The sequence below is a fragment of the Delphinapterus leucas genome, chromosome 19 (assembly GCF_059928025.1).
Source record: "Delphinapterus leucas isolate spDelLeu-1000000601 "Yukka" chromosome 19, BTC_Dleu_Yukka2, whole genome shotgun sequence".
Taxonomy (NCBI): domain Eukaryota; kingdom Metazoa; phylum Chordata; class Mammalia; order Artiodactyla; family Monodontidae; genus Delphinapterus; species Delphinapterus leucas.
The window spans coordinates 49,363,005-49,389,399 of NC_143147.1; the positions used below are offsets into that span (position 1 = coordinate 49,363,005).

Here is a 26,395-nt window from a genome sequence, read left to right on the forward strand (position 1 = left end):
CTAGTTGTGGCGAGCAGGGGGTACTCTTCGCTGTGGTGTGTGGGCTTCTCATTGCTGTGGCTTCTCTTGTTGCAGAGCACAGGCTCTAGGTGCGCGGGCTTCAGTAGTCGTAGCATGCAGGCTCAGTAGTTGTGGTGCACTGGCTTAATTGCTCCACGGCATGTGGGATATTCCCGGACCTACGCACCCTGCATTGGCAGGCAGATTCTTAACCACTGCACCACCAGGGAAGTCCCCAGACGCGAATCTTTATCTCTTCTTTGGCCCTTGCTGGGTTAGCTTTGTTACCCTAAGTAACTTACTCAACTTTTCTGAGTCCGGGTTTCCTTATTTGTAAAATAGGGATGAGGAAATTGTGTTTTCCAGGGCAGTACGAGAATTAGTAATAATGCACGTAGTAGTATATGCTACCTAAGTGGGAAGAATCGTTAATACTTAGGGACTTGGGTTGAAATAGCCCCACATTTGCCCTTTATTCTGTTGACAATATTTTCATCCTGGTATTTAAAGGAGCTGTTACAGAGTATGCAAAAATTAGTTTGCGCCGGAACTTGGGAATATGTATTTGTTCAATGAGTTATTAATAAAGTCTTGAATTAAAAAATTCCTCCTAAGTCCGTTTCAATAAAGTTTTGCTCAAACGCGGAGCTGGGATCTTATCGCGAGAATCTGGCAGAATGCGTTTCTGGCCCGGGACTTGCTCTCGCGTTGTTTGAGCAGGCAGTGGGGAGAGGTGAAAGGAAGCACGAAATACCGCGAGAGTACTGCAGATTCTCGCGATATTTCCTGGGATTACCCCCTCCCCCTTCCTCCCAGTGCTGTTTCGGTTTAACCTAGTGTGTGACTGTGAGCCTCTGTGAGGGAGCGAGTGAGTGTGAGGTACTGAGGTGAGGCGGAAGCTAGAAGAGGGGCTCTTTCAGTAGCGAGGGACAAAGGGGGCGTGAGGCACCTAGGCCGCGGGACCCCAGCGACAGGAAGCCGCCCCGAGCCGGGCTACCGGGAAGGGGAAGGGCCCGTGCAGTCCTCACAGGGCCCCAGAGCCGGAGTCGGCCCCACAGCCCCGGGCCGTCGGCTTCCTACTTCCTCGACCTCCCCGGCGCCTGGGCCTGAGGATTGGCTCGGCGTGGGGAGGAGGGGAAACAGACTCGAGCGGCTACCCGTTGTCTCGCAACTCCACTGCTGAGCAACTCTCATTTCTTCCCTGGCTCCTTCACCCCCCACCTCATGTAGGAGGGTGCTGAGGAGTCGGGAGGGAGGAGGAGCCTGGGCTACCGTCCCTTCCCTCCCCACCCCCTTGTAGGGGCGCTTTGGTAGGCGTGGGGCTGGGGCTGGGGGGGAGGGTGGGGGCTACTTTTTGGAGTGCTGGGGAACTTTTTCCCCATTTTGAGGCCAGGGGAAAGGGAATGCCCAATCCAGAGAGACATGGGGGCAAGAAGGACGGGAGTGGAGGAGCTTCTGGAACTTTGCAGCCGTCATCGGGAGGTGGCAGCTCCAACAGCAGGGAGCGTCACCGCTTGGTGTCGAAGCACAAGCGGCATAGGTCCAAGCACTCCAAAGACATGGGGTTGGTGACCCCCGAAGCAGCACCTTTGGGTACAATTATCAAACCTTTGGTGGAGTACGATGACATTAGCTCTGATTCCGATACCTTCTCTGACGACATGGCCTTCAAACTGGACCGGAGGGAGAATGATGAACGTCGCGGGACTGATCGGAGTGACCGCCTGCACAAACACCGTCACCACCAGCACAGACGTTCCCGGGACTTACTAAAAACTAAACAGTCAGAGAAAGAAAAACACCTGGAAGCCTCCAGCAAGTCGGGATCGATGAAGGACCGGATATCAGGAAGTTCAAAGCGTTCAAATGAGGAGAATGATGACCATGGAAAGACGCAGGTCTCCAAAAGCAGCAGCAACAAGGAATCCAGGTCATCCAAACTCCATAAGGAGAAGACCCGGAAAGAACGTGAGTTGAAGTCCGGGCACAAAGACCGGAGTAAAAGTCATCGGAAAAGGGAAACACCCAAAAGTTACAAAACCGTGGACAGCCCCAAACGGAGGTCCAGGAGTCCCCACCGGAAGTGGTCGGACAGCCCCAAGCAAGATGATAGCCCCTCAGGAGCTTCTTACGGCCAAGATTATGACCTTAGTCCCCCGAGATCTCACACCTCTAGCAATTACGACTCCTACAAGAAGAGTCCGGGAAGTACCTCAAGAAGGCAGTCAATCAGCCCACCTTACAAGGAGCCTTCTGCCTACCAGTCCAGCACACGGTCACCCAGTCCCTACAGTAGACGACAGAGGTCTGTGAGTCCCTATAGCCGGCGACGTTCTTCCAGCTATGAAAGGAGTGGCTCTTACAGTGGGAGATCACCCAGTCCCTACGGCCGAAGGCGGTCCAGCAGCCCTTTCCTGAGCAAGCGCTCTCTGAGCCGGAGTCCGCTCCCCAGGTGAGCTATTTGTCTAACAGCCCGTTCCTTCTTTCGGTGGCTTATGAGGAACTGGTGATTAGACATGTTAACATTTTGTTGAAGCCCCCAGTGTTCATCATTGACTGGAACACTTTGCTATTGGTTAGTCATCATGTAGGTGAGTCTGGTCTCCTCTTAACCCAGAATTGGAGAAGTGCAGAGTTCACATGCCTACAGCTGCTAAAGGTAGGTACTTCCAGTGGTGGGATCTTCAGTTGTAAGCTCCCATGTGAGAAAAATCATAGGCTTCTGCTTACCGACTGCCTAGGATTGATACTGGTGCCCAGAGTTTATCCAGCTATTTCAGTTGCTTTGTCTTAACTTTTTAAAAATCACTTTGGTATTAGTGCCTTAGGCTTCATTGGACCTGATTGGAGATGTAAGAAATTAAAAATTTTCATCTGTATTATCTCGGGGCTATTTGCCTAAGTCATCTACCATTTGTGCTGTCCACTGAGTCTCCAAACTTGTAAGTTTATTTCCTAATTGACAATTTTTTGATAACTTACAAGAGACTCCTGTCTTTTTTACGGTACGCGGGCCTCTCACTGTTGTGGCCTCTCCCGCTGCGGAGCACAGGCTCCGGACGCGCAGGCTCAGCGGCCATGGCTCACGGGCCCAGCCGCTCCGCAGCATGTGGGATCTTCCCAGACCGGGGCACGAACCCGTGTCCCCTGCATCGGCAGGCGGACTCTCAACCACTGCGCCACCAGGGAAGCCCGAGACTCCTGTCTTTTATGTGATGTTTCTAGTGGAAATTCAGCCAATTAGTTCTTTTTCCCTTTTATGATATAACCTAGCAGAAATTGTTTCCAAGGATAATTTGATTTTATTTACAGCATCACCATTGACATATTTGTGACCACAGGTGAATTTCAAAATCTTTCTCTTAAAAATTGGTAATAGTACCTTCACTGTGATATTTTTGGTGAGAAAGTCATGTTAGTTTGAAATTTAATTGTTGAAGTGAATTGTCTACAGAAAACTGTTCTTGTTCCTAGGTGGTGAGATGTACCTCCCTCTTTGTAGACTTAACATTTTCCTCAAAAGCAGAACTTGGGCTTTGGAGTTATGCCTGAGTGGAATCCTAATCTTGCTTTTGTGACCTTTGGCGTATAATTTAATTTCTCTGTGTGTGAAATGAGAATAATAACTACCTACTTCTAGAGTTGTTGTGAGGATTAATTAGTAAATATGAGTGCATAGCCAGGTACAGTGCCTGGTACTTGGAGCCAGTCAGTAAATTCTATCAGTGAATGAGGGAAATGTTGTTGAACACTAGTAGAGAAAGTATGCGAATTTGAAAAAATCCATGCATGTCTTTTATATGTCAGTGTGAGTAATTTTTGCTGACTTAAAGTTATAATTATTCATAAACTAGTTTGAATTCATCAAGCTACAGGAGTTCCTAGCTGTCAGAGTCTGAAGTTCCTTAGGCTTTTCCCCTCCATTTTATTACAATTTTTCAAGCACAGAAAAGTTGAAAGAATTGTAGTGAGGACTCAAGTATGTACCACCTAGATTCTGCAATTAATATTTGCTATACATTTTATCATCTCTATCCATCTCTCTCCACCTTCATTTGTTTTGATTCATCTCAAAGTAAGTTGCATACTTACTTGAAGTTTATAGTGAAGTTCCATTCCGTATACTTCACTATAAACACTTTAGCATGTACACCATTAGCTAGAGTTCACTTTTTTTTTTTTGGAGGGATGAGGGGTAAATTTATATACAGTGAAATGGATGTCTTAAGTGTACCATTTGTAAAATTGCTTAGTTTTTTAAGGATGCCTAAGAAATATTCTCAGAATATTTGTTTTCTTGAGGGAGTAGTTTCATTAAGCCTGTTCTGAGAATTTTTGATTGTTATGGGGTTTGGGAATACAGAATTACATTGAGGCTAAAACACTAAAACAAGTTTCAGTAAAAACTGCTACTTTGCAATGATTCCTTTTGGATTCAAATCTCAAGTTCTCTCTTCCTCTACTCACTTAGTTGGAACTAGTGCAGTGATGGTAAAAATAAATCAAGAAAGAATTGGAGACACAGTATTATAGGACACAAATATAAACACTACATAATAATCCTGGAGTCACATGCACATTTTTAGTTGGCTTGAAAAGAGCATTATGTGTTTGTGTGTGTGCGTTATGTACGTATTCTTCCTCATTCAGTTTCTTAGAGTCAGGCTGGAGGAACATACAGATGCCTTTTATGGTATTCTCTTTTTTTTTTTCCTTGAGAGAGACAGTCAAGATTAAACAAAAGATTTCATTTTTAAAGACTGAAAATGCTTTGGCAGAAACGCAAGGTCTTTGCATCCACCAAATTATTAGTGATTAATAGTAGAAATTTCATTTCAAATGGTGGGACCTAACTTAATTTAGGGAAAAAATACATTTGTTTTTGAAGACAATTTTTTTTGTTGCCTGCATTTACCTATTTGTTGTTCCCTATACCCCCTTTTTTCCTTGAAGAGTGGACCTGGACCTCAAATGTAACGTTTATATAACTTATGGCCATCCAAACATCCTATTAACAGTAGGCTTCTGTTCAGAAGTTTAAGGTTTGTAGCAGAGTTCCTTAGGAAGATTTAGTCATGCTGAAAGATGAAAGAAACAGTGGTTTGTAGAGCACGGTCTCTGACATTACTTAGTGTTTTCCTGAGATAATGTTAGTTTTAGACCAGCCTATAATTCAATCAGAGAAAACCTCTTGTTTTAGCCACTTATTTATAAGAGAAGTATTAGTTTTCTGAAGGGTAAGTGGATATTTGGTAAATTCACTTAACTACTTTCAGTATTTTATATCCTCATGTTCATATATACATTGTTGTTATTGTTGTTTTGAGCACTTTGATTCCAGTGATAACTTTACATTTTAATAAACTTGGAAGAAAGTTTCCAAAAAGCATTATAGGTATAAGAAAATCATGACTAACATCATGTGAGTTGTTTCACCTACCATGTATATGCTATTTGTTTTGAAACATTTTGAATCACATCAGCCTTACCAATGATCAACGATAAAGGGAGATATTGAAGATCTGGAATGGGAACAATTTGTTTTACACTACTGGGCAAATTATCTTTTGTCCAGTCACATTTTTTGTGCTAATTTTTTTTCCTCCTCACACTGAGGCCTGAGCACATTAGACTTTATGAAAAAGCAAAAAAGAATTAATGAGGGTTTGGGTTTTAATTTAGAATAATCTGCCTTATAGATTCCCAGATTTTACTTTCCAGTCCTTCCTTAATAATGGAGAAGATAAGTTGAACATGCAATAATACCTTGCTTTATGAATTCCTAAAAAGTTTATTGGAAATCATTTTATATTTGAAAGTACTAGAAGCCATCATAGTTTTAATAACTTCTAATAAATTATTTTGGTAAGACAGTTTCTCTGGTTTATCTAGTTTTTGTAAATCCTAACTCTTGTAATTGGGGGTTTGTTTAGTATAGGTGCAACTTAATTATAAAGTGAGGATACAAGGAACAGAATCTTTTCCTGGGATTTCTCAATAAAATAGCTGTCTAGTTTAAAAAATTTAGGTTTTGGTGAAGTGTGCTAGTTACTTTTAACTTCCTAATTGATATAACCCACGTTTAGCATTAAGTATGACTTTTTAAAATCATGTTTTCAGTTTATCAGATATTTAAACCAAAATACTAAAAGTAATCATTGTGAATATGGGTATTTTCTAACATGGGAAAAAAGTATCCATCCATCTTCCTTCAGTTGAATAAGTAGTGGGTAATTTTTAGATTATATGATTGAAATATGTTGCCATGGAGGATTTATTTCCTTCTAATCTATTTTTTAAAGTAAAGAACAGTTTTAAATTTACAGAAAAATTGTAAAGATAGTACAAAGAATTATTTTATGTCCTCAAACTCAGTTTCCCCTATTGTTAACATCTTACATTTGTTACAATTAATGAACCAATATTGATACGTTATTATTATTATTTGATGGTACCTAATCTATTTTTAAGATTGCTAAATACTCAGTGGGTTTTTTAAGTTACAGTTCTTCATAGTTTGTTTAACTGATCTATTCCACATTGCTGTAGTCTATCCATTTTAAACTGCTTTTTTCTTTTTCCAGTAGAAAATCCATGAAGTCTAGAAGTAGAAGTCCCGCATATTCAAGACACTCATCTTCTCATAGTAAAAAGAAGAGATCCGGGTCACGCAGTCGACATTCCAGTATCTCACCTGTCAGGCTTCCACTGAACTCCAGCTTGGGAGCTGAACTCAGTAGGAAAAAGAAGGAAAGAGCAGCAGCTGCTGCAGCAAAAATGGATGGAAAGGAATCCAAGGGTTCACCTATATTTTTGCCTAGAAAAGAGAACAGTTTGGTAGAGGCTAAGGATTCAGGCTTGGAGTCTAAAAAGTTACCCAGAGGTGTAAAATTGGAAAAATCTGCCCCAGATACCGAACTGGTGAACGTAACACATCTAAATACAGAGGTCAAAAATTCTTTAGATACAGGGAAAATAAAGTTGGATGAAAACTCTGAGAAGCATCCTGTTCTTAAAGATTCAAAAGGACAGGGAACAAGAGACTCTAAACCTGTAGCACTGAAAGAGGAGATTGCTACTCCAAAAGAGACAGAGACATCTGAAAAGGAGACCCTTCCACCTCTTCCCACAGTTACTTCTCCACCTCCTTTACCAACTACTACCCCTCCACCTCAGACACCCCCCTTGCCACCTTTGCCTCCACTACCAGCTCTTCCACAGCAACCACCTCTGCCTCCTCCCCAACCAGCATTTAGTCAGGTTCTTTCTTCTAGTACTTCAACTTTGCCCCCTTCTATTCACCCAAGGACATCAACTCTGTCCTCTCAGGCAAATTCTCAGCCCCCTGTACAGGTTTCTGTGAAGACTCAAGTGTCTGTAACAGCTGCTATTCCACACCTAAAAACTTCAACGTTGCCTCCTCTGCCCCTCCCACCCTTATTACTGGGAGATGATGACATGGATAGGTAAGTCCTGTGGTTAACTGGGAAATTTTAACCCTCTTGTTCTAAGTGTAATGTATTTTTTCTCAAGCTTTGTCAAAATTGATCTAATGAATGGCTGTTTAGAATGCTTTCATGAATAGGAAATGCCTTTGATGTTTGGTTTTCAGTGGAAAAGTCCTTATATATGACATTTATTAGGAAAAGAGAATTACAGTTTGAGGTCTACGTAACCCTTTTTCTCATAAGTGTATTTATTGATAATTTTGATTCAAATTTTTAAAAATCGTGTGTTTTTCTCCTTAACTTTTTATGTTGAAAATTTTAATATTAAATAGCTGCAGAAAAGTTAAAAGAATATAATTAACACCTGTATACTCTTCGCCTTGATTCACCAGTTGTTAATTTTCTGCCATATTTGTTTTAACTGTAGATATCATGACACTTCTGAATACTTTAGCATGTCTCTCCTAACAAGAACATTTTCCTATATAATCACAATACCTTTATCACCCTAAAAAACTTATCATTCATTTATTAAATAATATCAGTAGCATATCAATAATAATAATATCCTCAGTGGTCCCAAAAATGTCTTTTATAGCTGCTTTTTTTTTCTCCTGATGCTTTAAAAAAATTAATTATCCTGTAAGAAGAAAAGAACAATATGTAGAATCTTTGCTAATTAGAATATAAATTCACAGTGGGGTGATGGGAAGAGCTCTAATTTTAATGAGTCCTCTGAGTGTTGAAAACTGAAATAATTTGAAGCATGAATCTGATTTCATGGAAGACATTAGGAAATATATTTGTTTAATTTCTTGACAGGCCTAGCCAGGCAAGTACCACCAAACAAACATGATTTAGCAGTGACATATGCCATGGCAATCTTTGTATTATTCTTTTTCCTATGGAGATTCTGCCCTCTTGTTCTGGAGGATGTGAGTTTCACTTATTGCAACAAACTTCCACTGTAAGCACAAAAATAAGTATTATCGGTCTTGCATCCCAGACCAATTCCCAAGCTTCCCTTACTTTCCAGGTGACATCAGTAGTTTGAACAGTGATACATTTCAGCCCTTTAGATCTATATTTTTTCAGATTACACTCTGAACTTTTTTTAGAAGGTGCAAGTGCAATGAATGAGAGGGAAAGAGATTATTTAAAAGAATGGCTCCATTACTATACATAGCTGTAAATCTGATTTTAAAGAAAAATTTCACATGCTCTTTCTAATATTAATAGGTATTTATGAATTCTGCCACATCCTGAGAACTGCAAAGGAGAACAGAACCTGAAATTTATGTAGAAAAATTTGTTTGAGGTACACAATATAATTTTCATAGATACAAGCGATATATTTTTACAGTTTTTGTTGGAAAATAGTCAATTGAGTATCATCCAAAGGGAACCTAGGCCACTGTCTATCCGCAGGAACCTTGTTTAAATCTTAGTTTACATAGTGGCTAGGACAATATCAGTGTGGCTGAGGATCTTCCTTTTGAAATGTTTCCTTGGCTAACCAAATAGCTGTTGAACCTACCTACCATGCGTCAGCATGGAGTACAGGTTTCCAGAGGTGGAACAATTTTGATAGAAGGCACATAGGAATTTTTATCTTTCAGATTGCAGATGAGGGGTAAAGTAAGACCATTCAGTGCTTATTTGAGTATGTGTAGCTATCTTTAAAAATGTGTAAGAGAGAGAATGAAGTGAGAAAACTTATTGTTGTTATATATTTATTCTGATTCCAAAAGTGTAACTATTTTATTTTATAGTCCTTACTAAAGGTAGAAAAATGGAAGTGAAGATTTCTTCCACTATCAGTTTTATTTTTTCACTATAAAACTATAAATTCAAGATAGTTTTTCTGTTCTTGTTTTTATTTACTTATTTGGTGCCACCCTATCCATGTACCAGCTGCACCTATCTTTCACATGAAAAATATTTATTTATTTAAAAAAATTTTTTTGGCCACACCGCGCAGCATGCAAGACCCTAGTTCCCTGAGCAGGGATTGAACATGCCCACCTTGCATTGGAAGCATGGAGTCCTAACCACTGGACCACCAGTGATGTCCCGAAAAATAATTTTATGTAAGAAAACTTTTTAGGAAGGAATCTGAAAGTTGCACATGGGACTCATATTCCTCCTACTTTCTCTCATGTGAGGCTTCAGGAGCTTAAATGTTGAGAATGTGACTTACACATCTTTTTATTGCCTACAGTGCTTTAAACATAGAACACAGAATGCAGTCATTAAATATTGATTATTTGAATAAGTAAAACTGCTGAAGGAGCCAGAGTCAGGGCTTGTGTGAAATGACATCGGGCATGTAGTTAAATTATTTGCCACCTGGATGACATAAAGCTTGTATTAGAGGATTTGTCCTTTTGGGAAAAGATTGAAATTTTTCTTTCAAACATATATATTGGGCAGGAGTGTATTAACCCAGGTATCAAATGCAGGAGTGAATTTAATTAATGGTACTGCAAAAACCTTTATGATTCATGGTCTACAATTCTTGGTTTCAAGAAGCAAAGGCTGCCAAACATCCACCGTGATATGGTACATTCTTCATGAACATAGCTATTCATGGGGATCTGCTGCTTTTTAAAAAATTTTCAGTTAACCACATAGGGTTTTTTTAATATTGTTTTCTTTATTTTTTTGATAGCCTGGTTCATTTGGAGTTTTATCAGACTTGAATAGAGTCTACATTATTCTCAAAGGCTGTATTTTTAAAGTACTGAGCTCGTGTAGAATAGAACTGGGTAAACATTCAGATTAGATTTTAGGATTTTTGTAATAGAATGCTTGTTTTTTACTAGAATGCTAATACAATGTTTTTAATCACTCAAATTTTTAATAGAAGTTTGTAAAAATAAATCACTTTTTAAACAACCTGCTTTAAGGGGAAGGAGATAAATGAACTTTTTAAAGTAGTTTATTTTACATTTTGAAAATTAATAAGAATTAATTTTGGGGAATTCCCTGATGGTCCAGTGGTTAGGACTCTGTGCTTCCACTGCAGGGGGCTCGGGTTCTATCCCTGGTCGGGGAACTAAGAGCCCTGAAGCCACGTGGTACGGCCACCCCCCCAAAAAAAAAATTAATTTCTTTTCACATAGTTCATATGTAAATTCATATTTTTTTCTTTATTAACAATAAAGACTTATTAGAGGTGTTACATTGTACCTACAGATTAAATCCAGCATCGTAAATTCCAAGAGACTATCCGGATTCTAAAATTTCAGCATCTTGGAGCTTGGCAACTTTTTTTTTTTTTTTTAATTATACACAAGCATTATGCAACCTTGTCACTACATGTGAACCCATCTGCAGGTATAAATGGAGAACCAGGAAATACTGCTATTGGTAGGGTAGATCAGCACTTCCTGGTACTGAATCTTCAAGTAATGACTTAGATGTTCAGTATCTGCTCCAATATGTTAGGCTCTCTGCATCTACTCCATGCCCTCAGAACTATATAGAGCTTTATTTTAGTGAGTGCCCTACACTAAAGGCTAAAGAGCATAATGTTGTTAAGCACTGCAATTTTATGGGTCATCATTATTCCAAGGTTTTTGGTACATTTGGAATTTATTGAAACAGAATTTGACCTCTATTAACTTGTGCCCTGAACTGGTAGTACGTATCCCATCAAACACTCATTCTTTCTTGACATAAACATACTAAAAATATAATTTTTCAGAAGCGATGTACATTTTCACAGTAGCAAACAATATTTGAACCCATAAAGTAAATTTTGGTTAAAACAAGTGTAAATATAAAATACAGACTGAACATAAATGATGGTGAAAGGATTCAGATAATTTGATTCTAGTGACACAGAACCAAGATGGAATCTATTTCTGAGTCATGAGGAATTGAAATTTATAAAAAATATTTTGACATTAGTTGAAAAATTAGGAATTTTCTTTCCCAAATGTCTTAAAAATTGGGGAAATTTAAAAAATCTATATGGCATCCTGACTCAAGAGTTTTCTGGTAACAGGCTTTGTTCCCAGGGTAGAAAAATCTTAGTGCAAATTATAATAATGTTGTGTGTTCATCTCTATCAGTAATTTAACAGAAAGTTTCAGGTGATTGTTTTGCTCTCCATTGACTACCCCAGTTCTGGTTGATATGGTACAAACTAGATTCTATTGTTCTGTCTGATTTATAAGAGATTAAAATGATGAAAATTGGTAGGAAGTAGTAGCTTTTGAGATTGTGTTTCACACACAGAGGGCAGCAGTATGCTTTAAAAAGATACATTGTGGGGCTTCCTTGCTGGCGCAGTGGTTAAGAATCCACCTGCCAATGCAGTGGACACGGGTTCGAGCCCTTTCCCAGGAAGATCCCACGTGCCGCAGAGCAACTGAGCCCGTGCGCCACAACTACTGAGCCTGTGCTCTAGAGCCCATGAGCCACAACTGCTGAGCCCGAGTGCCACAACTACTGAAGCCCACGCGCCTAGAGCCCGTGCTCTGCAATGAGAGTAGCCACCCAATGAGAAGCCCGTGCACCGCAACGAACAGTAGACCCCGCTCTCCGCAACTAGAGAAAAGCCCATGCCCAGCAACAAAGAGAACGCAGCCAAAAAAAAAAAAAAAAAAAATACATTGCAAGGGGTAGATCTGTTCTTTATGGTTCTGTGGAAGTATTCATGAAAGAATTTTTTTTTAAATAACCACTTGTTGAAAACGTAGAGGAGGTTTGTACTGTGGTTAGGATTCTCAGATTCTTTTTAATCTTCTGATAACTGTGATGGAATACAAAAGACTATCTAGCATGGTTTTATTTGTAGGCATGAATTAGTATGCTGCACTATCTTTTCTGAGGACATGCATGGCACAAAATCCTTCCTTTACTCATAAATAGAGGTGGTTAAAAATTGGATCTGAAAACTGAATTTTCTAGTCTATTCCAGGAAAGCCATCCCTTCTGTTTTCCCCACTGACTATTAAAATTTGTTGATTATCATGAGAGACCTTCTGCTATCAGTGTTTTAATGATTCTGAAATAGTCTCTTGGACTCTTTCTCCTTAGATTTTTAGTTTGAAAGTTATTTATCCATTTTGGATGGTCGGATATGGTTGCCTTTTGCTTCCCAGCCAGTAGAATAAATAAGTATATTTTTCACTTATTTTGATTTCCAGCTTAGCTGTATTTCTTACAAAACACTGTAAAATACTATTTGCTTTTTCCAAGTTTCTCGCCACATCTTCAGTAACATAATAGTATTGGCTTGGCCAAAAAGTTCGTTCAGGTTTTTCTGTAACATGGAAAAACTCGAACAAACTTTTTGGCCAACCCAGTATTACATTGCTGGGCTTTCAGTCATTTAAATCTTTGCTGGTTAAAATATGGAGCAGGTTTGGTGACTTCATGAGTTGCAGTGGTGCTTTGCAAATTTAAGATTATAACTTCCTGCGTTTTATTTCATCTCAATAAAAATCCACATAGAATCTTAGGAAGGACATTAAAGAAGTTTATTAAAGTTGCTACAAATAATATGCCAAATTTCTTATTAGTTTTTTTAATATACTATAGATTTCTTTTTGCAAAATCCAAGTCTCTTTAACTGTGATGAACTTCATTTCATTGTTATATTACTGGGGGTTTTTCCCTTAAAAGTAAAATCTTTGTAATCTTTTAACAGCCAGACCTTATAATCTTTGAAAAGTTTTATTTGCACGTCCTTTAAGTAATTGTGATCTTTTTCATTTTTTCCTCTCTGTTGTTTAGTCCGAAAGAAACTCTACCATCAAAACCTGTAAAGAAGGAGAAGGAACAAAGGCCACGTCACCTACTCACAGACCTCCCTCTCCCTCCAGAGCTCCCTGGTGGGGATCCATCTCCCCCAGACTCTCCAGAACCAAAGGCAATCACACCACCTCAGCAACCATACAAAAAGAGACCAAAGTGAGTTTTTGGAGGGACCCTTCCTTAATTACAGCTTTCTTCCTTACCTTTGGACCACAACCTACACCAGTAGGCTTATAGAGGATTGGGCCTAATGTAGATCTTATTTTATTTTAATGGATAAAATCCTTTCATCTACACTCATAGATACCATGTTGTGTTTTTTAGAAAAACAATAATTTCCCAAGTCCAAGTATACCATGAACATTGATCCCAGTGTATCTTTTGAATTCATAATACTTAGCGTATTGAAGAAGAAAAAAATCCTTTAATTCAGAGGGTGTCAACCATGTACACATTAATGAAGAATTAATAGATGGGGGATTTTTTTCCCCCGAACTACATAAATTGCCATGCCATAAATGTAGTAGAATCTGAGTTTGATCTTCAGATTGTTAGCATTCTTCTCTTGGTTGCCATTTATTGAGCACATATTATTGCCAAAGTTTTATATTTTACTTACATAGTAACCCTATGATGTAGGGATTATTTTCCCATTCTGTGGCTGAGGAAGCCAGTACTTAATAAAGTAGCAAATCTATTGTTATTTGATCTTATGTCTTCCTGAAGCAAAAAAAAAAAAAAATCTGTGAGAGATTAGCCACTGTGAGAGACTGTTTAAACTATTTATTTCATATCATTTGATTCCTGCTTTTTTAATAAAGAAACTGATAAAAGACTCAGGAGCCAGAGAAATCATCATAAAAGAATTCTGTTTTGTTCTTTGAATACGCTCAGGTAATTCCTTGGCGTGGTTAGGACTCCATGCTTCTACTGCAGGGGGCACGGTTTTGATCCCTGATCGGGATCCCTCAAGCCATGTGATGCAGCCAAATAAATAAATAAAAAAGAAAAAGAAAAAAAGGAATGCACATAATTTTTTAAAATAACTTTTTTGTTTGTTTTATTTTTGTTTTCCCTTTTTTAGAATTTGTTGTCCTCGTTATGGAGAAAGAAGACAAACAGAAAGTGACTGGGGGAAACGCTGTGTGGACAAGTTTGACATTATTGGGATTATTGGAGAGGGAACCTATGGCCAAGTATATAAAGCCAAGGACAAAGACACAGGTAAATATTGCCACAAAATTTTAGATGTCAGAAGGTTAAAAATTTAGCAGTACTGATGTCTTAGGTGGATTTAGCAAAAGTAAACTTTGAGTTCTTATTTGGTCTCCAAAAGTTATGAAGTAGATTAAAATTTTCCAAAAGAATAGTATAATTATTACTGTCTAAAAACCTTCCTCCTTCTGTCCATTGTAAATGTTTTATAATAAGCTTGCTGGGAATTTAAGAGAAGGTGAAAATAAAATTTGTCAGTTGCTCTTTGGTAAGGGGCTAGTCCTTGAAGATAAAATGAAGTAGCTGGATTATTGATATATTTTAATAATACAAAATTTTTAGGCTTAACAGAATATTGAATTAAAATTTTAAGGGCTTCCCTGGTGGCACAGTGGTTGAGAGTCCGCCTGTCGATGCAGGGGACACGGGTTCGTGCCCCGGTCCGGGAAGATCCCACATGCTGCATAGCAGCTAGGCCTGTGAGCCATGGCCACTGAGCCTGTGCATCCGGAGCCTGTGCTCCGCAATGGGAGAGGCCACAACAGTGAGAGGCCCGTGTACCGCAAAGAAAAAAAAAATTTTTTTTTAAATGTTTAAAAAGACAAAGATAAGAAAGGGAAAATGGGGATTTTTTTTTTTTTTAACAGTATAAAAGTATCTGCTATGTAGCATTAAAGTAGGCATTAAGGGGCTTCCCTGGTGGCGCAGTGGTTGAGAGTCCGCCTGCCGATAACAGGGGACATGGGTTTGTGCCCCGGTCTGGGAAGATCCCACGTGCCGCGGCGTGGCTAGGCCCGTGAGCCGTGGCCGCTGAGCCTATGCGTCTGGAGCCTGTGCTCTGCAACGGGATAGGCCACAACAATGAGAGGCCTGCGTACCGCCAAAAAAAAAAAAAAAAAAAGTAGGCATTAAGTCTGTTTCAGAGCAAGAGCATATATTGGTTGATTCATGATGGTGGCCAAAAAATGCTAATTGTAATATAACAGTTTGAATTTGTTGTAACAGGAGAGCTAGTGGCCCTGAAGAAGGTGAGACTGGACAATGAGAAAGAGGGCTTCCCAATCACAGCCATTCGTGAGATCAAAATCCTTCGTCAGCTAATCCACCGAAGTGTTGTTAACATGAAGGAAATTGTCACAGATAAACAAGACGCGCTGGATTTCAAGAAGGACAAAGGTACTAGCAAAGAATCATGTTTCTTCATGGGAGATTGGTACATTTTATTTCCCTTTCTTAGCTTGCCTGTTTGCATTTTTTAACAAGTTGTACTAAAGTCCAGCTTCTTTCTTTAATCCACATCAGAATTAAGATGTTAACAGATTGTTCTTGTGCTGAACAGTGCTTATTTTATAAAATGTCCATTCGTCATTATTGTACTCATACTTTTAGAAATCATTGTTAATCATTAAAATTAGAGTCTGCTGTTAACACCTAATAAGGCCAGCACACAAACAATATAAGATTCTCCTCCAACCAATGTTTTGAAGTTGGTTTTTTTTGTTTTTGTTTTTTACAAATTGTAATAATAATAATGGAAATTAAAACCCAGATTTGACAGTTACTCTCATTTTTACATCCTTCATTTATATGCATCCTTTTTTTTGCGGTTCATGGGCCTCTCATTGTTGTGGCCTCTCCCATTGCGGAGCATAGGCTCCGGACGCTCAGGCTCAGTGGCCATGGCTCACGGGCCCAGCCGCTCCGCAGAATGTGGGATCTTCCCGGACCGGGGCACGAACCCGTGTCCCCTGCATCAGCAGGCGGACTCTCAACCACTGCGCCACCAGGGAAGTCCAGATCCTTTTTTTTAATGTAGTTTTGTACTTATACAGTTTCGAATCCAAAGCAGGTATTTCTAAAACAGTTTTCAGGTCACATAGTGGTTTGTTTTCCTGGATTTGTAACTTTTGTCTATGGGGGATACATTCGTTTGTTGTTTTCATACTTATGTTTGAAGTAGTCTATATATGACATCCAGCCTACTTTTATTAAAGTAAATCTGAAGGTTTAGAGAGGGGCAGCTGTGAAGAGGTGGCATCTGTGAATATAGCCTGAGATGTTAACAGAGAATATGATTGAAATACATAAAATTAGGAGGGTAATGGATAAAGTTAAGTTGGACTTCTTTACAGAGCCTCAAATATATTAGCTCTAGGGGGGTAATACCTCTTGAGTTTAGTAGAAGTAGTTTTAAAGAAAAGAGGAAATCCTGCTTAGATAAATTTATGAAAGTTAGATTGGAATAGAATTAAGTATACTAGGTATATTTCTGGGTGTGTTTTTTTAACCTTTTCTGATTATAAAAATAATACAGTGTAGGGGCTTCCCTGGTGGCACAGTGGTTGAGAGTCTGCCTGCTGATGCAGGGGACATGGGTTCGTGCCCCGGTCCGGGAAGATCCCACATGCCACGGAGTGGCTAGGCCCATGAGCCATGGCCGCTGAGCCTGCGCGTCTGGAGCCTATGCTCCGCAACGGGAGAGGCCTCAACAGTGAGAGGCCCGCGTACCGCCAAAAAAAAAAAAAAAAATACAGTGTATAGCTAGTTTCTGTGAGGATGCGTAAGAAAGTGTTAATTGGTTGCTTCTGGAGAGGTGCTTGCTTTTCATCCATGCCCTTCTGTACTGTTTAAATAATTTACCATGTACTGTTTAAATTCTTTTTTAAAAAATCGTAAAATAATAGGGGACTTCCCTGGTAGTCCAGTGGTTAAGACTCTGTGCTTCCACTGCAGGGTTCATGGGTTTGATCCCTGGTCAGGGAACTAAGATCCCACATGCTGTGTGGCACAGCCAAAAACTTAAAAAAAATTTTTTTAATCATAAAATATTAAATGAATGAATGGATGTGATGCATGCCCCTTGTGGAAAAATTGAAAACATAGGCGAGTAAGAAAAGGAAAATGGCAATCATTTCTCTCCCACTCCCAGTATATGAGCATCCATAGAAGATCACTGTAGTATTAGCATGTTGGCATTTTTTTTTCTAGTACTTTATATTTTATATATATTGTATTTATTTTAACATAACCAAGATCAAAGTGTATTTAGTGTTTTATAACTTGTCATAAGCAATTTCTTGTATCATTAACATGTTTTAATGACTGTGCATAAAGATAGATGAATCCAAATTTATTTCACCAGTCCTTGTTGAACAATTAGTTGTCAGTTTAAAAAAATATAATAGCACTGCATTGAGCATCTTTGTGCATAAATATTTGTATTTTGATTTATTTCTTAATATAGTTTCCTAGAAGTAGAATTATTTGGTCAAAGGAATTTTCATATTTAATGTTAGATTGCTTTTAAGAAAGATAGTAATAATTTATGTCCCACCAGTGAGTCCCATCCCACTTTATCCTCCCTAACATTGAGTTTATCTTTTTAAGAAATTGTCATCTTACCTCATAGGTGAAGTATGAATGATATCATTATTTTGGATTGCATTCTTTATATTCTGAGTTTTTTTCCATGTCTATCAATTTTACTTATTTTCTCTTTTTTTGAGTTGTCCGTTTGTTCCTTTATCCACTCTCTTTTGCAGTTTTAGTGTTTTCTTAATTCATACAAGGGCTTAGCTAAAGCTAAGATATTCCTTTAATGCAGTGGTTCTTAACTTTTTGGGAGTCATGAACCTTTTAAAATATCTTATGGATTCACTCTTCAAAAAAATACATTTAAAATGTTGCATACACATGTGTTTAAAATGTTGTATGCTATTTAGAGAGTTCAAAGAGTCCTTGAAGCCTATCCCCTAGATGAAGAATCCTTGCCTTTATGCTACTGAGAGAAGAATTTTAGACTGGATGGATCATTGTCTAACTAGGTCTAGTATTTCTTATGTTACAGTATTTGCTTCTATCATGCACCTGTTGAAAGTGGAAAGATAATGTGGATTTCAAATCTTTCACAATTCTCTTAGCCTTTTATCTACTTTTAAATTTAGGGAGTTGAATTAGATGATTCATTTTTCTTTCAATTCTTAAATACTATAACTTTCATTAATAATTCGTACTAAATGTACCCCTGGCGTTATTATGTGAGTGCTGTTAACTAGGGTAAAGATTTCTACAAAATAGCCTTAGACGATGTGTAACAAATGGACATGGTTGTATATTACAAATAAAACTTTATTTACAGCAATAGACAGGCCGGATTTGGCCCAAGGGGTCTGTAATTTGCCAACTGATTTAGATCATAAAAGACTAGTTATACAATCTAATTGGGGCAGTTGTCCCTTTAGAGAAGTAAGTAGTCCAAAGAGCACTGGACTATGAGTCAGAAGATTAATTCAAAAAATAGTTCTGTTATTTATTGTTAGAATGGGCAAGTTATTCAACTGCTTGAGTTTTAGTTTCTTTATGTGTAAAATTAAGTGGTTTTTCCAGAAAGGTTATGGTCAACTCCAAAATTATGTTAAAATTTGACGCATTGTCATTTCGGCATCCTTTTTCTCTTGTTTTTAATTTTTTCCTTCGTCCTATGTAGGAGCCTTTTACCTTGTATTTGAGTATATGGACCATGACTTAATGGGACTGTTGGAATCTGGTTTGGTGCACTTTTCTGAGGATCATATCAAGTCATTTATGAAACAGCTAATGGAAGGACTGGATTACTGTCACAAAAAGAATTTCCTGCATCGGGATATTAAGTGTTCTAACATTTTGCTGAACAACAGGTAACACAGTAACCATATGAGGTTAAGCATTTTCTCCCTCTCTTCTGACACCCTTAGTTTCAGCTAGTTAATTGGGGTTATAGGTAAACCCAGTAATGCACTTTTTTGCATTTACGTACATCTGATGTCTGTACCTTAGGAACAACTTGTGATAGGGGTACTCTGATCAGAGTCTCCAGACTCAGTGTTGGTAAGGACTAAAGAGGTAGGATTGTAAAGGTTTTTTTAAATGCAGACATTTTAGAGAATTACTTACATCCTATAGGAATATTCAAAGAGCTTTTGCCATAGTTAGTAAATAATACTTTTGTGGTCTTAGGCAAATTCAAACACATATTGAGTTCTTAATGACACTCTCCTTTGTTTAGTGGGGAGAGACATACCTGGTCTTTTAACTGCTCTTGAGACTTTCTCAGTTATCGAATTTCAGAGTAAACACAGATGTAGTTGGTGACTGACCTTGCTGCCCAGCACTTACTCCTGGGTTTTTTTTTTTTGTGTGTGTGGTACGCGGGCCTCTCACTGTTGTGGCCTCTCCCGTTGCGGAGCACAGGCTCCGGACGTGCAGGCTCAGTGGCCATGGCTCACGGGCCCAGCCGCTCCGCGGCATGTGGGATCTTCCCAGACCGGGGCACGAACCCGTGTCTCCCGCATTGGCAGGCGGACTCTCAACCACTGCGCCACCAGGGAAGCCCACTCCTGAGTTTTAATAGTATAGACAGACAGGAATTTGGTGAAGAACAGTGTTAATTCTTCAGAAGTTTTTATCATCTGCTTTCTTCCTCTCTGGCTGTTTGCCTAAATTGCGTTGGTGATATCAGTTGCGTTACAGTAGTCTTTGGTGATAGCCCTACATACTGAGGAATAAAAAGCAAGTCTGGTACCATTGAAATAAGGCCAGTGTTTGGTTCTGTAGGTAGTGGGCTGTTTATAGCCATCTTTGTCTGATGCACCCTCTGTTTTAAATATTTCGGATCAGTTCTATTTAACAAACATTATCTAGATGGGAATATGGAATGGTTATGACATATTTCCTGTCTTTGTGAAGTAGGGTGACCAACTCTCCAGTGTTGCCCGAGACTGTCCTGGTTTTAGCACTAAAAGTCCCACATGGGATGGTTGGTCCCTGAAGATTTCAGAGTTTAGTAGGGAAGCTAAACAAATAAGTTGCTCAATTCAATAAACATTTATTAAGCTTTTTTTTTCCCCCCCTTGAATTTGGGAGCATCTGGGAAGATGCAGTCTTGAGGAATGAACAGGAATTTATCAGAAAGACTGACAACAGAGGTTCACATTTCTAGGCAAAAGAAGAGTGCATGTACAGAAGCACATAAATGTGAAGATAACATAACACGTTATGTTTGGAAAACTGTAAAGGAGCCAGTATTGCTAGGGCAAGAAGAGGGAAGCACATAATGGCAAGAGATGAGGCTGGACAGTTGCAAGGAGCCAATTTAAAGATCTTGTACATCTTGCTAAGGAGCTTAAATTTTATTTACAGGTAACAGCCATTGAAGGGTGCTGGTTAATTTTTTGTTTTTAAATTATACAATTAATGCATTATTATATTAATTGTACAGATTACTGTAAAATTGTTATTTGTAGTTAAATACCTTTTTTTTTTTTAAATTTTTTAATTTTTGCGGTACGCGGGCCTCTCACTGTTGTGGCCTCTCCCGTTGCGGAGCACAGGCTCCAGACGCGCAGGCTCAGCGGCCATGGCTCACGGGCCCAGCCGCTCCGCGGCATGTGGGATCTTCGCAGACCGGGGCATGAACCCGTGTCCTGTGCATCGGCAGGTGGACCCTCAACCACTGCGCCACCAGGGAAGCCCTTAAATACCTTTTTGAGACAAAACACGATATTAAAAATATCATTCCTTTCTGGAGACTTCCCTGGCGGTCCAGTGGTTAAGACTTTGCCTTCCAATGCGAGGGTTGCGGGTTCCATCCTTGGTCAGGGAGCTAAGATCCCACATGCCTCATGGCCAAAAAAAACCAAAACATAAAACAGAAGCAATATGGTAACAAGTTCAATAAAGACTTTAAAAATGGTCCACAACAGCAACAAAAAAGTCTTTGGGGAAAAAAAAAAAAAAAAAAAAAAAAAATATATATATATATATATATATATATATATATCATTCCTTTCTGTCACTGTCCCTGTGATCCACCACAATTCTCATTAAAGCTGGCCTTGGTTAATCTGTATCCACAGTAATAGTGCTTCAAAAATTTGATGATGGCTATCATCTTGCAGCTTTCTGGACTATAGTATTAATATACTTTTTTCTGTTCCTTTTGCTCCTCTATTGGGGGATATTTCAGGCCAGGGAATAACTGCAGTCCTGCTTGGTGTCCTTTCTGGTGGGTCAGGCCCCTTTCTGTCCCTGACTTCCCATATTCAGGAAGCTGATAAGGTTTTAGGCTAAAGTGAATTTCCTTCTCAGGTTGCTAAGCAGGATGCAAGAGTCTCATGGTGTAGTCTGATCCAGCCAGCCTCTGCTCTTGCCCATTTAGTTCTGTCTACACAGAGACTTCTTGGTGAGATGGCCTAGAGAGGAGTCCTCAGGTGGACAAAGAAGAGAAAGCATTGACGAGAGAGGGAGGAGAGCAGCGTTGGGCTCCATGATGTTTATTTTATCTTAATTACACAAGTATAAATGACACCAAATTATTTTAGATATAGGAGAGACATAATTAGTCTTCTGTTTTAGAAACATCACTAAATGGTCACCATATAGCATGTGGACTGGAGGCAGAGAGACTTATTAAGAACAATGTAAGAAATGGTCAGTGCTTGAACTAACCAAGGCATTGCTAGAAGAGGATGGGCATGATGGACTTGGTAGATCAGTAGACTGATGAGTGAGTGAATGGTGGCAAATGAATCAAAGTACTTTAACTCAAAGATTTCTGACCTGAGAAACTATCTAGATGGGTGGCACAGTGGTCAATATAGGGAATACAGAAGGAACAGCAGGATGCGTCGGGGGAAGAGTAAACCCCTTTTGGATATGTCTGTTATATATCCAGGGTAGTGATTTCAAATAGGCATATGGTCACATGGGAGTTTCAAACTAGCATTGTAGATTTAGGAGTTATCAAGCATAGAAAAGATGTGAGAAGATGGAACCCCAGGGGCTGATTAGACAGATAGGAAGAAAATAAGGAAATATGAATGCAAAATAGGCAGGTTTAAGAAATGAGTGGTCATAGATGTCAGGTGATGCAGGTAGATTTTAAGGCCCAAAGAGAGAATCTGAAAATTAAAAGGTCAGTGGTGAAAGTGTGGGGTAAGTGGGTGGGTAGCACAATTAATGGGAAGGTGATTGTAGGTGTGACTTCAGTTTTTTGTTTTTATTAATTTTTTATTAAAGAAGCAGAGGTTTGAGCATATTTAAATGCTAAGCAAAAAGAAAATCAGTAGAGAGGGGGAAGTTGAAGATTCAAGAAAGAACCAAAGTAATTTAAAGAAATGAGTTTCTTAAGGAGATGGGGGTCACGGCCAGAGGTGGTAATACTGATTATCCTTGAATAAGAAGAGAGATTGACGCACTTTTCTGTAATTGAAGGGAAAGGAGAAAGCAAGGTTAGAGGTGTAAATAAGTTTATAGGTAAAAGTATGTTAAATAGGTCCCACCTGATGGCTTCTGTTTCCAATGAAGAAGGTTATTTACTGAGAGTGAGAGGGGGAGGGAGGGGATGGATTAGGAAATACGCTAGGTGCTGGTGATGTTTAGGTCTAGCCTCATTTTCCATAACTGTATATCTATTGCCATTTTAACTTTCAGTCCTACCATAGTAGGACTTACTTTGAGTCTTGGGATCAAAGTTAGGATGCCAAGAAATTTGAGGAACGCTTTTTGTCTCAATATAGGGCTCAAGTCAGCTATTTCTTTCCTTTTTGCTTCTCTCAGAATTTGCTTATAAATCGAACTTAAAATGTGATGATGTCTGGGACAGGTGGGTAAGGTGCCTGTAATCTTTACGAGGAATGGTAAGAGTTGATTTAATGTAAAATTTCGTTGCTAGTAGCTTTTTTGTTTTAATATTTTGTCCCATTGCTCAGACTTTGAAGAGTACCTCCTAGAAGAGCCCTTTTTTTTTCTCTTCTATGTCACTTTTCTGCTTGATCTGAGCTATCAGGCACCTGAGATATCCCCAGTCCCTTAAAAAAGGTGAATTGGCTTTTCATTCCGCAAGATGTAAGGCAAACTGTAAATGTGAATAAATAGACTACACAAGAATTTAGATAAATATGATTAATCCAAAATAGTTAATGATGGTTTTTAAATAGTTTCCCAACATTTTGTGTTGCATTTTATTAAACTATTGCTTGACATCACTGTCAAAGACAGAATATTTAGCAGAGTGAAACGTGGATGTGATCCCTTTAAGGGAGTGGTTCTCAAAGTGTGGTTCTCGGATTAGCACCATTGGCATCACCTGTGGGCTTGTTGGAAATGTGGATTCATGGACCATGACCTACTGAATCAGCATCTCTGGGAATGGGCCCAGAAAACATTTAACAAGCTTTCCAGGTGATTCTTATTTCGTATTAACGTTTGAGAACCCCTCTAAAGTCATAATTGTGTATCTTTATGGTATAGGAAGTGATGGCAGTTTGTTGGTAGAAGGGGCCTTGTTCATCATAAAAATTGTTTGTTCAGATCAAAGGTATGTTCTCTGTTTGAAAAATCTGTTATAGCCACAAAACTGTTGCAGTTTACTTTTTGTTATGAAAAATGTCAAATTATAAGAAAAAGTTGAGACACTAATATAATTAATAATACATATACAATTAACATTTTGCTATATTTGCTCCCTTTTTATTTTTCTGCCTGACGTGTTTTAAAGTAAATTACAGATATCATTACGTTTGATCCAGTGGTTAGGACTCGGCACTTTTACTGCTGGGGCCCAGGTTCAATCCCTGGCTGGGGAACTAAGATCCCGAATGCCCTGTGGCATTGCCAGAAAAAAAAAAAAAAGCCTTTTGTATAGCTAGTTTATTCAAACCAGAATCAGTCAAGGATTATGAATTGGATCTAGTTGTTAGGCCTCTTAAATCTCTCTTAATCTAAAACAGCCCATTCCTTTTACCCCAACAGTAGGTATTTAATCTAGCAGGTTCTAGCCACTGTTGTTTGCCAAGAAATAAAAGAAATACTTAGTTAAGGAGTCAAATCCAAAAATACAGTAGTAGTCCAAAAAAAACTCTCTAAGGCTTTGTATAGTGGAGTCCTCAAAAGAGGCTTAATCTGGCAGAGTGACCATTAAGAGTAGAACTGAAAGAGCAGAGGTTAAAAATTCATTTTTGTAATTCCTTTAACTCCTAAATTAGCACTTGACTTTTTAGGTGTAATTTGGAGGCTGCTGTTGTTACTTATGAAAATAATTAATTTTTGTTTTACAGTGGGCAAATCAAACTAGCAGATTTTGGACTTGCTCGGCTCTATAATTCTGAAGAGAGGTGAGTCATTCAACAAAATTACATGTGGGAAATAGGAAAGAGTCTTTTTCATTCTTGGATATGCTAGTATTCTGCAAATTGCAATAACTCTCTGAGTTCCCTAATTTTCTAAGTGTGTTACCACCTAGATTTTAGACAGTAAATTATATCTAAATTCTTGAATCTGCCTTAGACTGAAATAAATCAACCCAAATTGGAATGGAAGTTATTTCTTCATCACCTTCTGTCCAGTTTACTTTTGAACTCTTAGGTTGCTATGGAGCTGTTTTGATGATCCCGTCTCCAGTTGGCAGCTATTTTAATTTGCATTTAATTGTACAAGTATTTTTCATCAGAAACCGTTGTAACCATTGTAAATTTATGTCATGGTTATGATTTACATTTCAGCCGCCCTTATACAAACAAAGTCATTACTCTGTGGTACCGACCTCCAGAACTTCTGCTGGGAGAGGAGCGTTATACGCCAGCAATAGATGTTTGGAGCTGTGGGTAAGGCTTTTTTCACCTTTTCTTTTGTTTGTAACTCACATACTGTTGAATTTGTATCCTGCTTTATCTCTACTTTGGCTTTTTGCCACTCTTCTTTAAGTTCAAAAGGATGGGGATCAACTTTTAGCCAGATTTCAAAGAAATCTGTTGAATATTTCTTAATATCAGACACATTTTTTTTAACATTTCCCCAATTTTCTTTTTTTTTTTAAGCTTTGAATTTGGATCCAGATACATTCAAATAAGGCTCATAGATTGTAATTGATTATCTCAAGTCTTTTAATTATAGATTCCCCCTCCATCTGTCTTAGGATTTTCCCCCCCCTCTTATAATGTTTTTTAGAAGAAACTGGGTCATTTGTCCTACAGAATTTCCCATAATCTGGACTTTGCTGGTTGCATTCTCATGGTGATCTTTTAGCATGGTTCTCTACTTTTTTTATTTCCTGTAAATTGTAGGTGAATTCAGGTTTGATTCCCAACACCCACTGACCCTGAAACTATTTTACAGGTGGTTTTGAGTACTTCTGACAGATTACATAGTCACTTGTACATCAGAGTTGGGGGTAGGAAGCAGTGGGAGCCTCTGCCCATAGTACAGGCAATAACTGGATACATTATCTGTAGAGAACTTAAAAACAATTTAAAAATGCATTACAAATTAGTCTACTTTTTATTATCCTCTTATACAAGCAGTTCTAAACAATGTCTAATAAAATATTCATCCCTATGGGAGCAGATTTACACATACACCACTTTATATAATATGCAATTGTCTCTTTTTGAAATGTTATTAGCTATTAATGATCCACATCCATCAATCCATTTGTGGTTGTTTTGTGATACGATAGTCTAATCATTTTATTCTTTCTTGAAATAAAGACAGTTTATCTATTTGGGTACAAATGATACAGAAAAGGTTTAATTAGGGAATTCCCTGGTGGTGCAGTGGTTAGGACCCCATGCTTTCACTCCTGAGGGCCTTGGTTTGATCCCTGGAAGGGGAACTAAGATTCCACAAACTTCGTGGCACAGCCAAAAAAAAAAAAAAAAAAAGTTGAAAAGGTTTAATGAAAGGTTGAATTATTTCATTTTATTTACCAGTTTTCAAAATAATGAGGTGGCTTACTATTATCCTCCAAAGATGACCAAAGAGAAGTTATTTGGGGTTTGTTTTTTAGTTTCATTATGAACTCATGGATTTTAAAAAAATTGACATGTTTTAATTCGTTGTAGTTATCATCTTTATTCCTCTTCAAACTGTCCAGTCTTTGGTCAGTGGGAGTTTATGCAGGTTAATTCTTGGGACCTTTTGACTCAACC

At 38.5% G+C, this 26,395-nt stretch overlaps 1 protein-coding gene across 4 annotated transcripts in view; it reads left to right on the top strand.

The window, feature by feature from the left end:
* Nucleotides 1-816: 816 nt before the first annotated feature.
* Nucleotides 817-26,395, top strand: part of CDK12 (cyclin dependent kinase 12) — a 43,678-nt gene continuing 18,099 nt past the window's right edge. For 3 of the 4 annotated variants that reach the window (XM_022558180.3, XM_022558183.3, XM_089901189.1), the window contains exons 1-8: nt 817-2,452; nt 6,585-7,466; nt 13,197-13,373; nt 14,302-14,441; nt 15,438-15,608; nt 18,919-19,108; nt 24,527-24,583; nt 24,971-25,072. In XM_022558180.3, coding sequence (XP_022413888.1) covers nt 1,404-2,452; nt 6,585-7,466; nt 13,197-13,373; nt 14,302-14,441; nt 15,438-15,608; nt 18,919-19,108; nt 24,527-24,583; nt 24,971-25,072 — 2,768 coding nt within the window. In that variant the 5' untranslated portion in view covers nt 817-1,403. The remainder of the gene's footprint in view (nt 2,453-6,584; nt 7,467-13,196; nt 13,374-14,301; nt 14,442-15,437; nt 15,609-18,918; nt 19,109-24,526; nt 24,584-24,970; nt 25,073-26,395) is intronic. The other variant, XM_022558181.2, reaches the window with a different exon arrangement.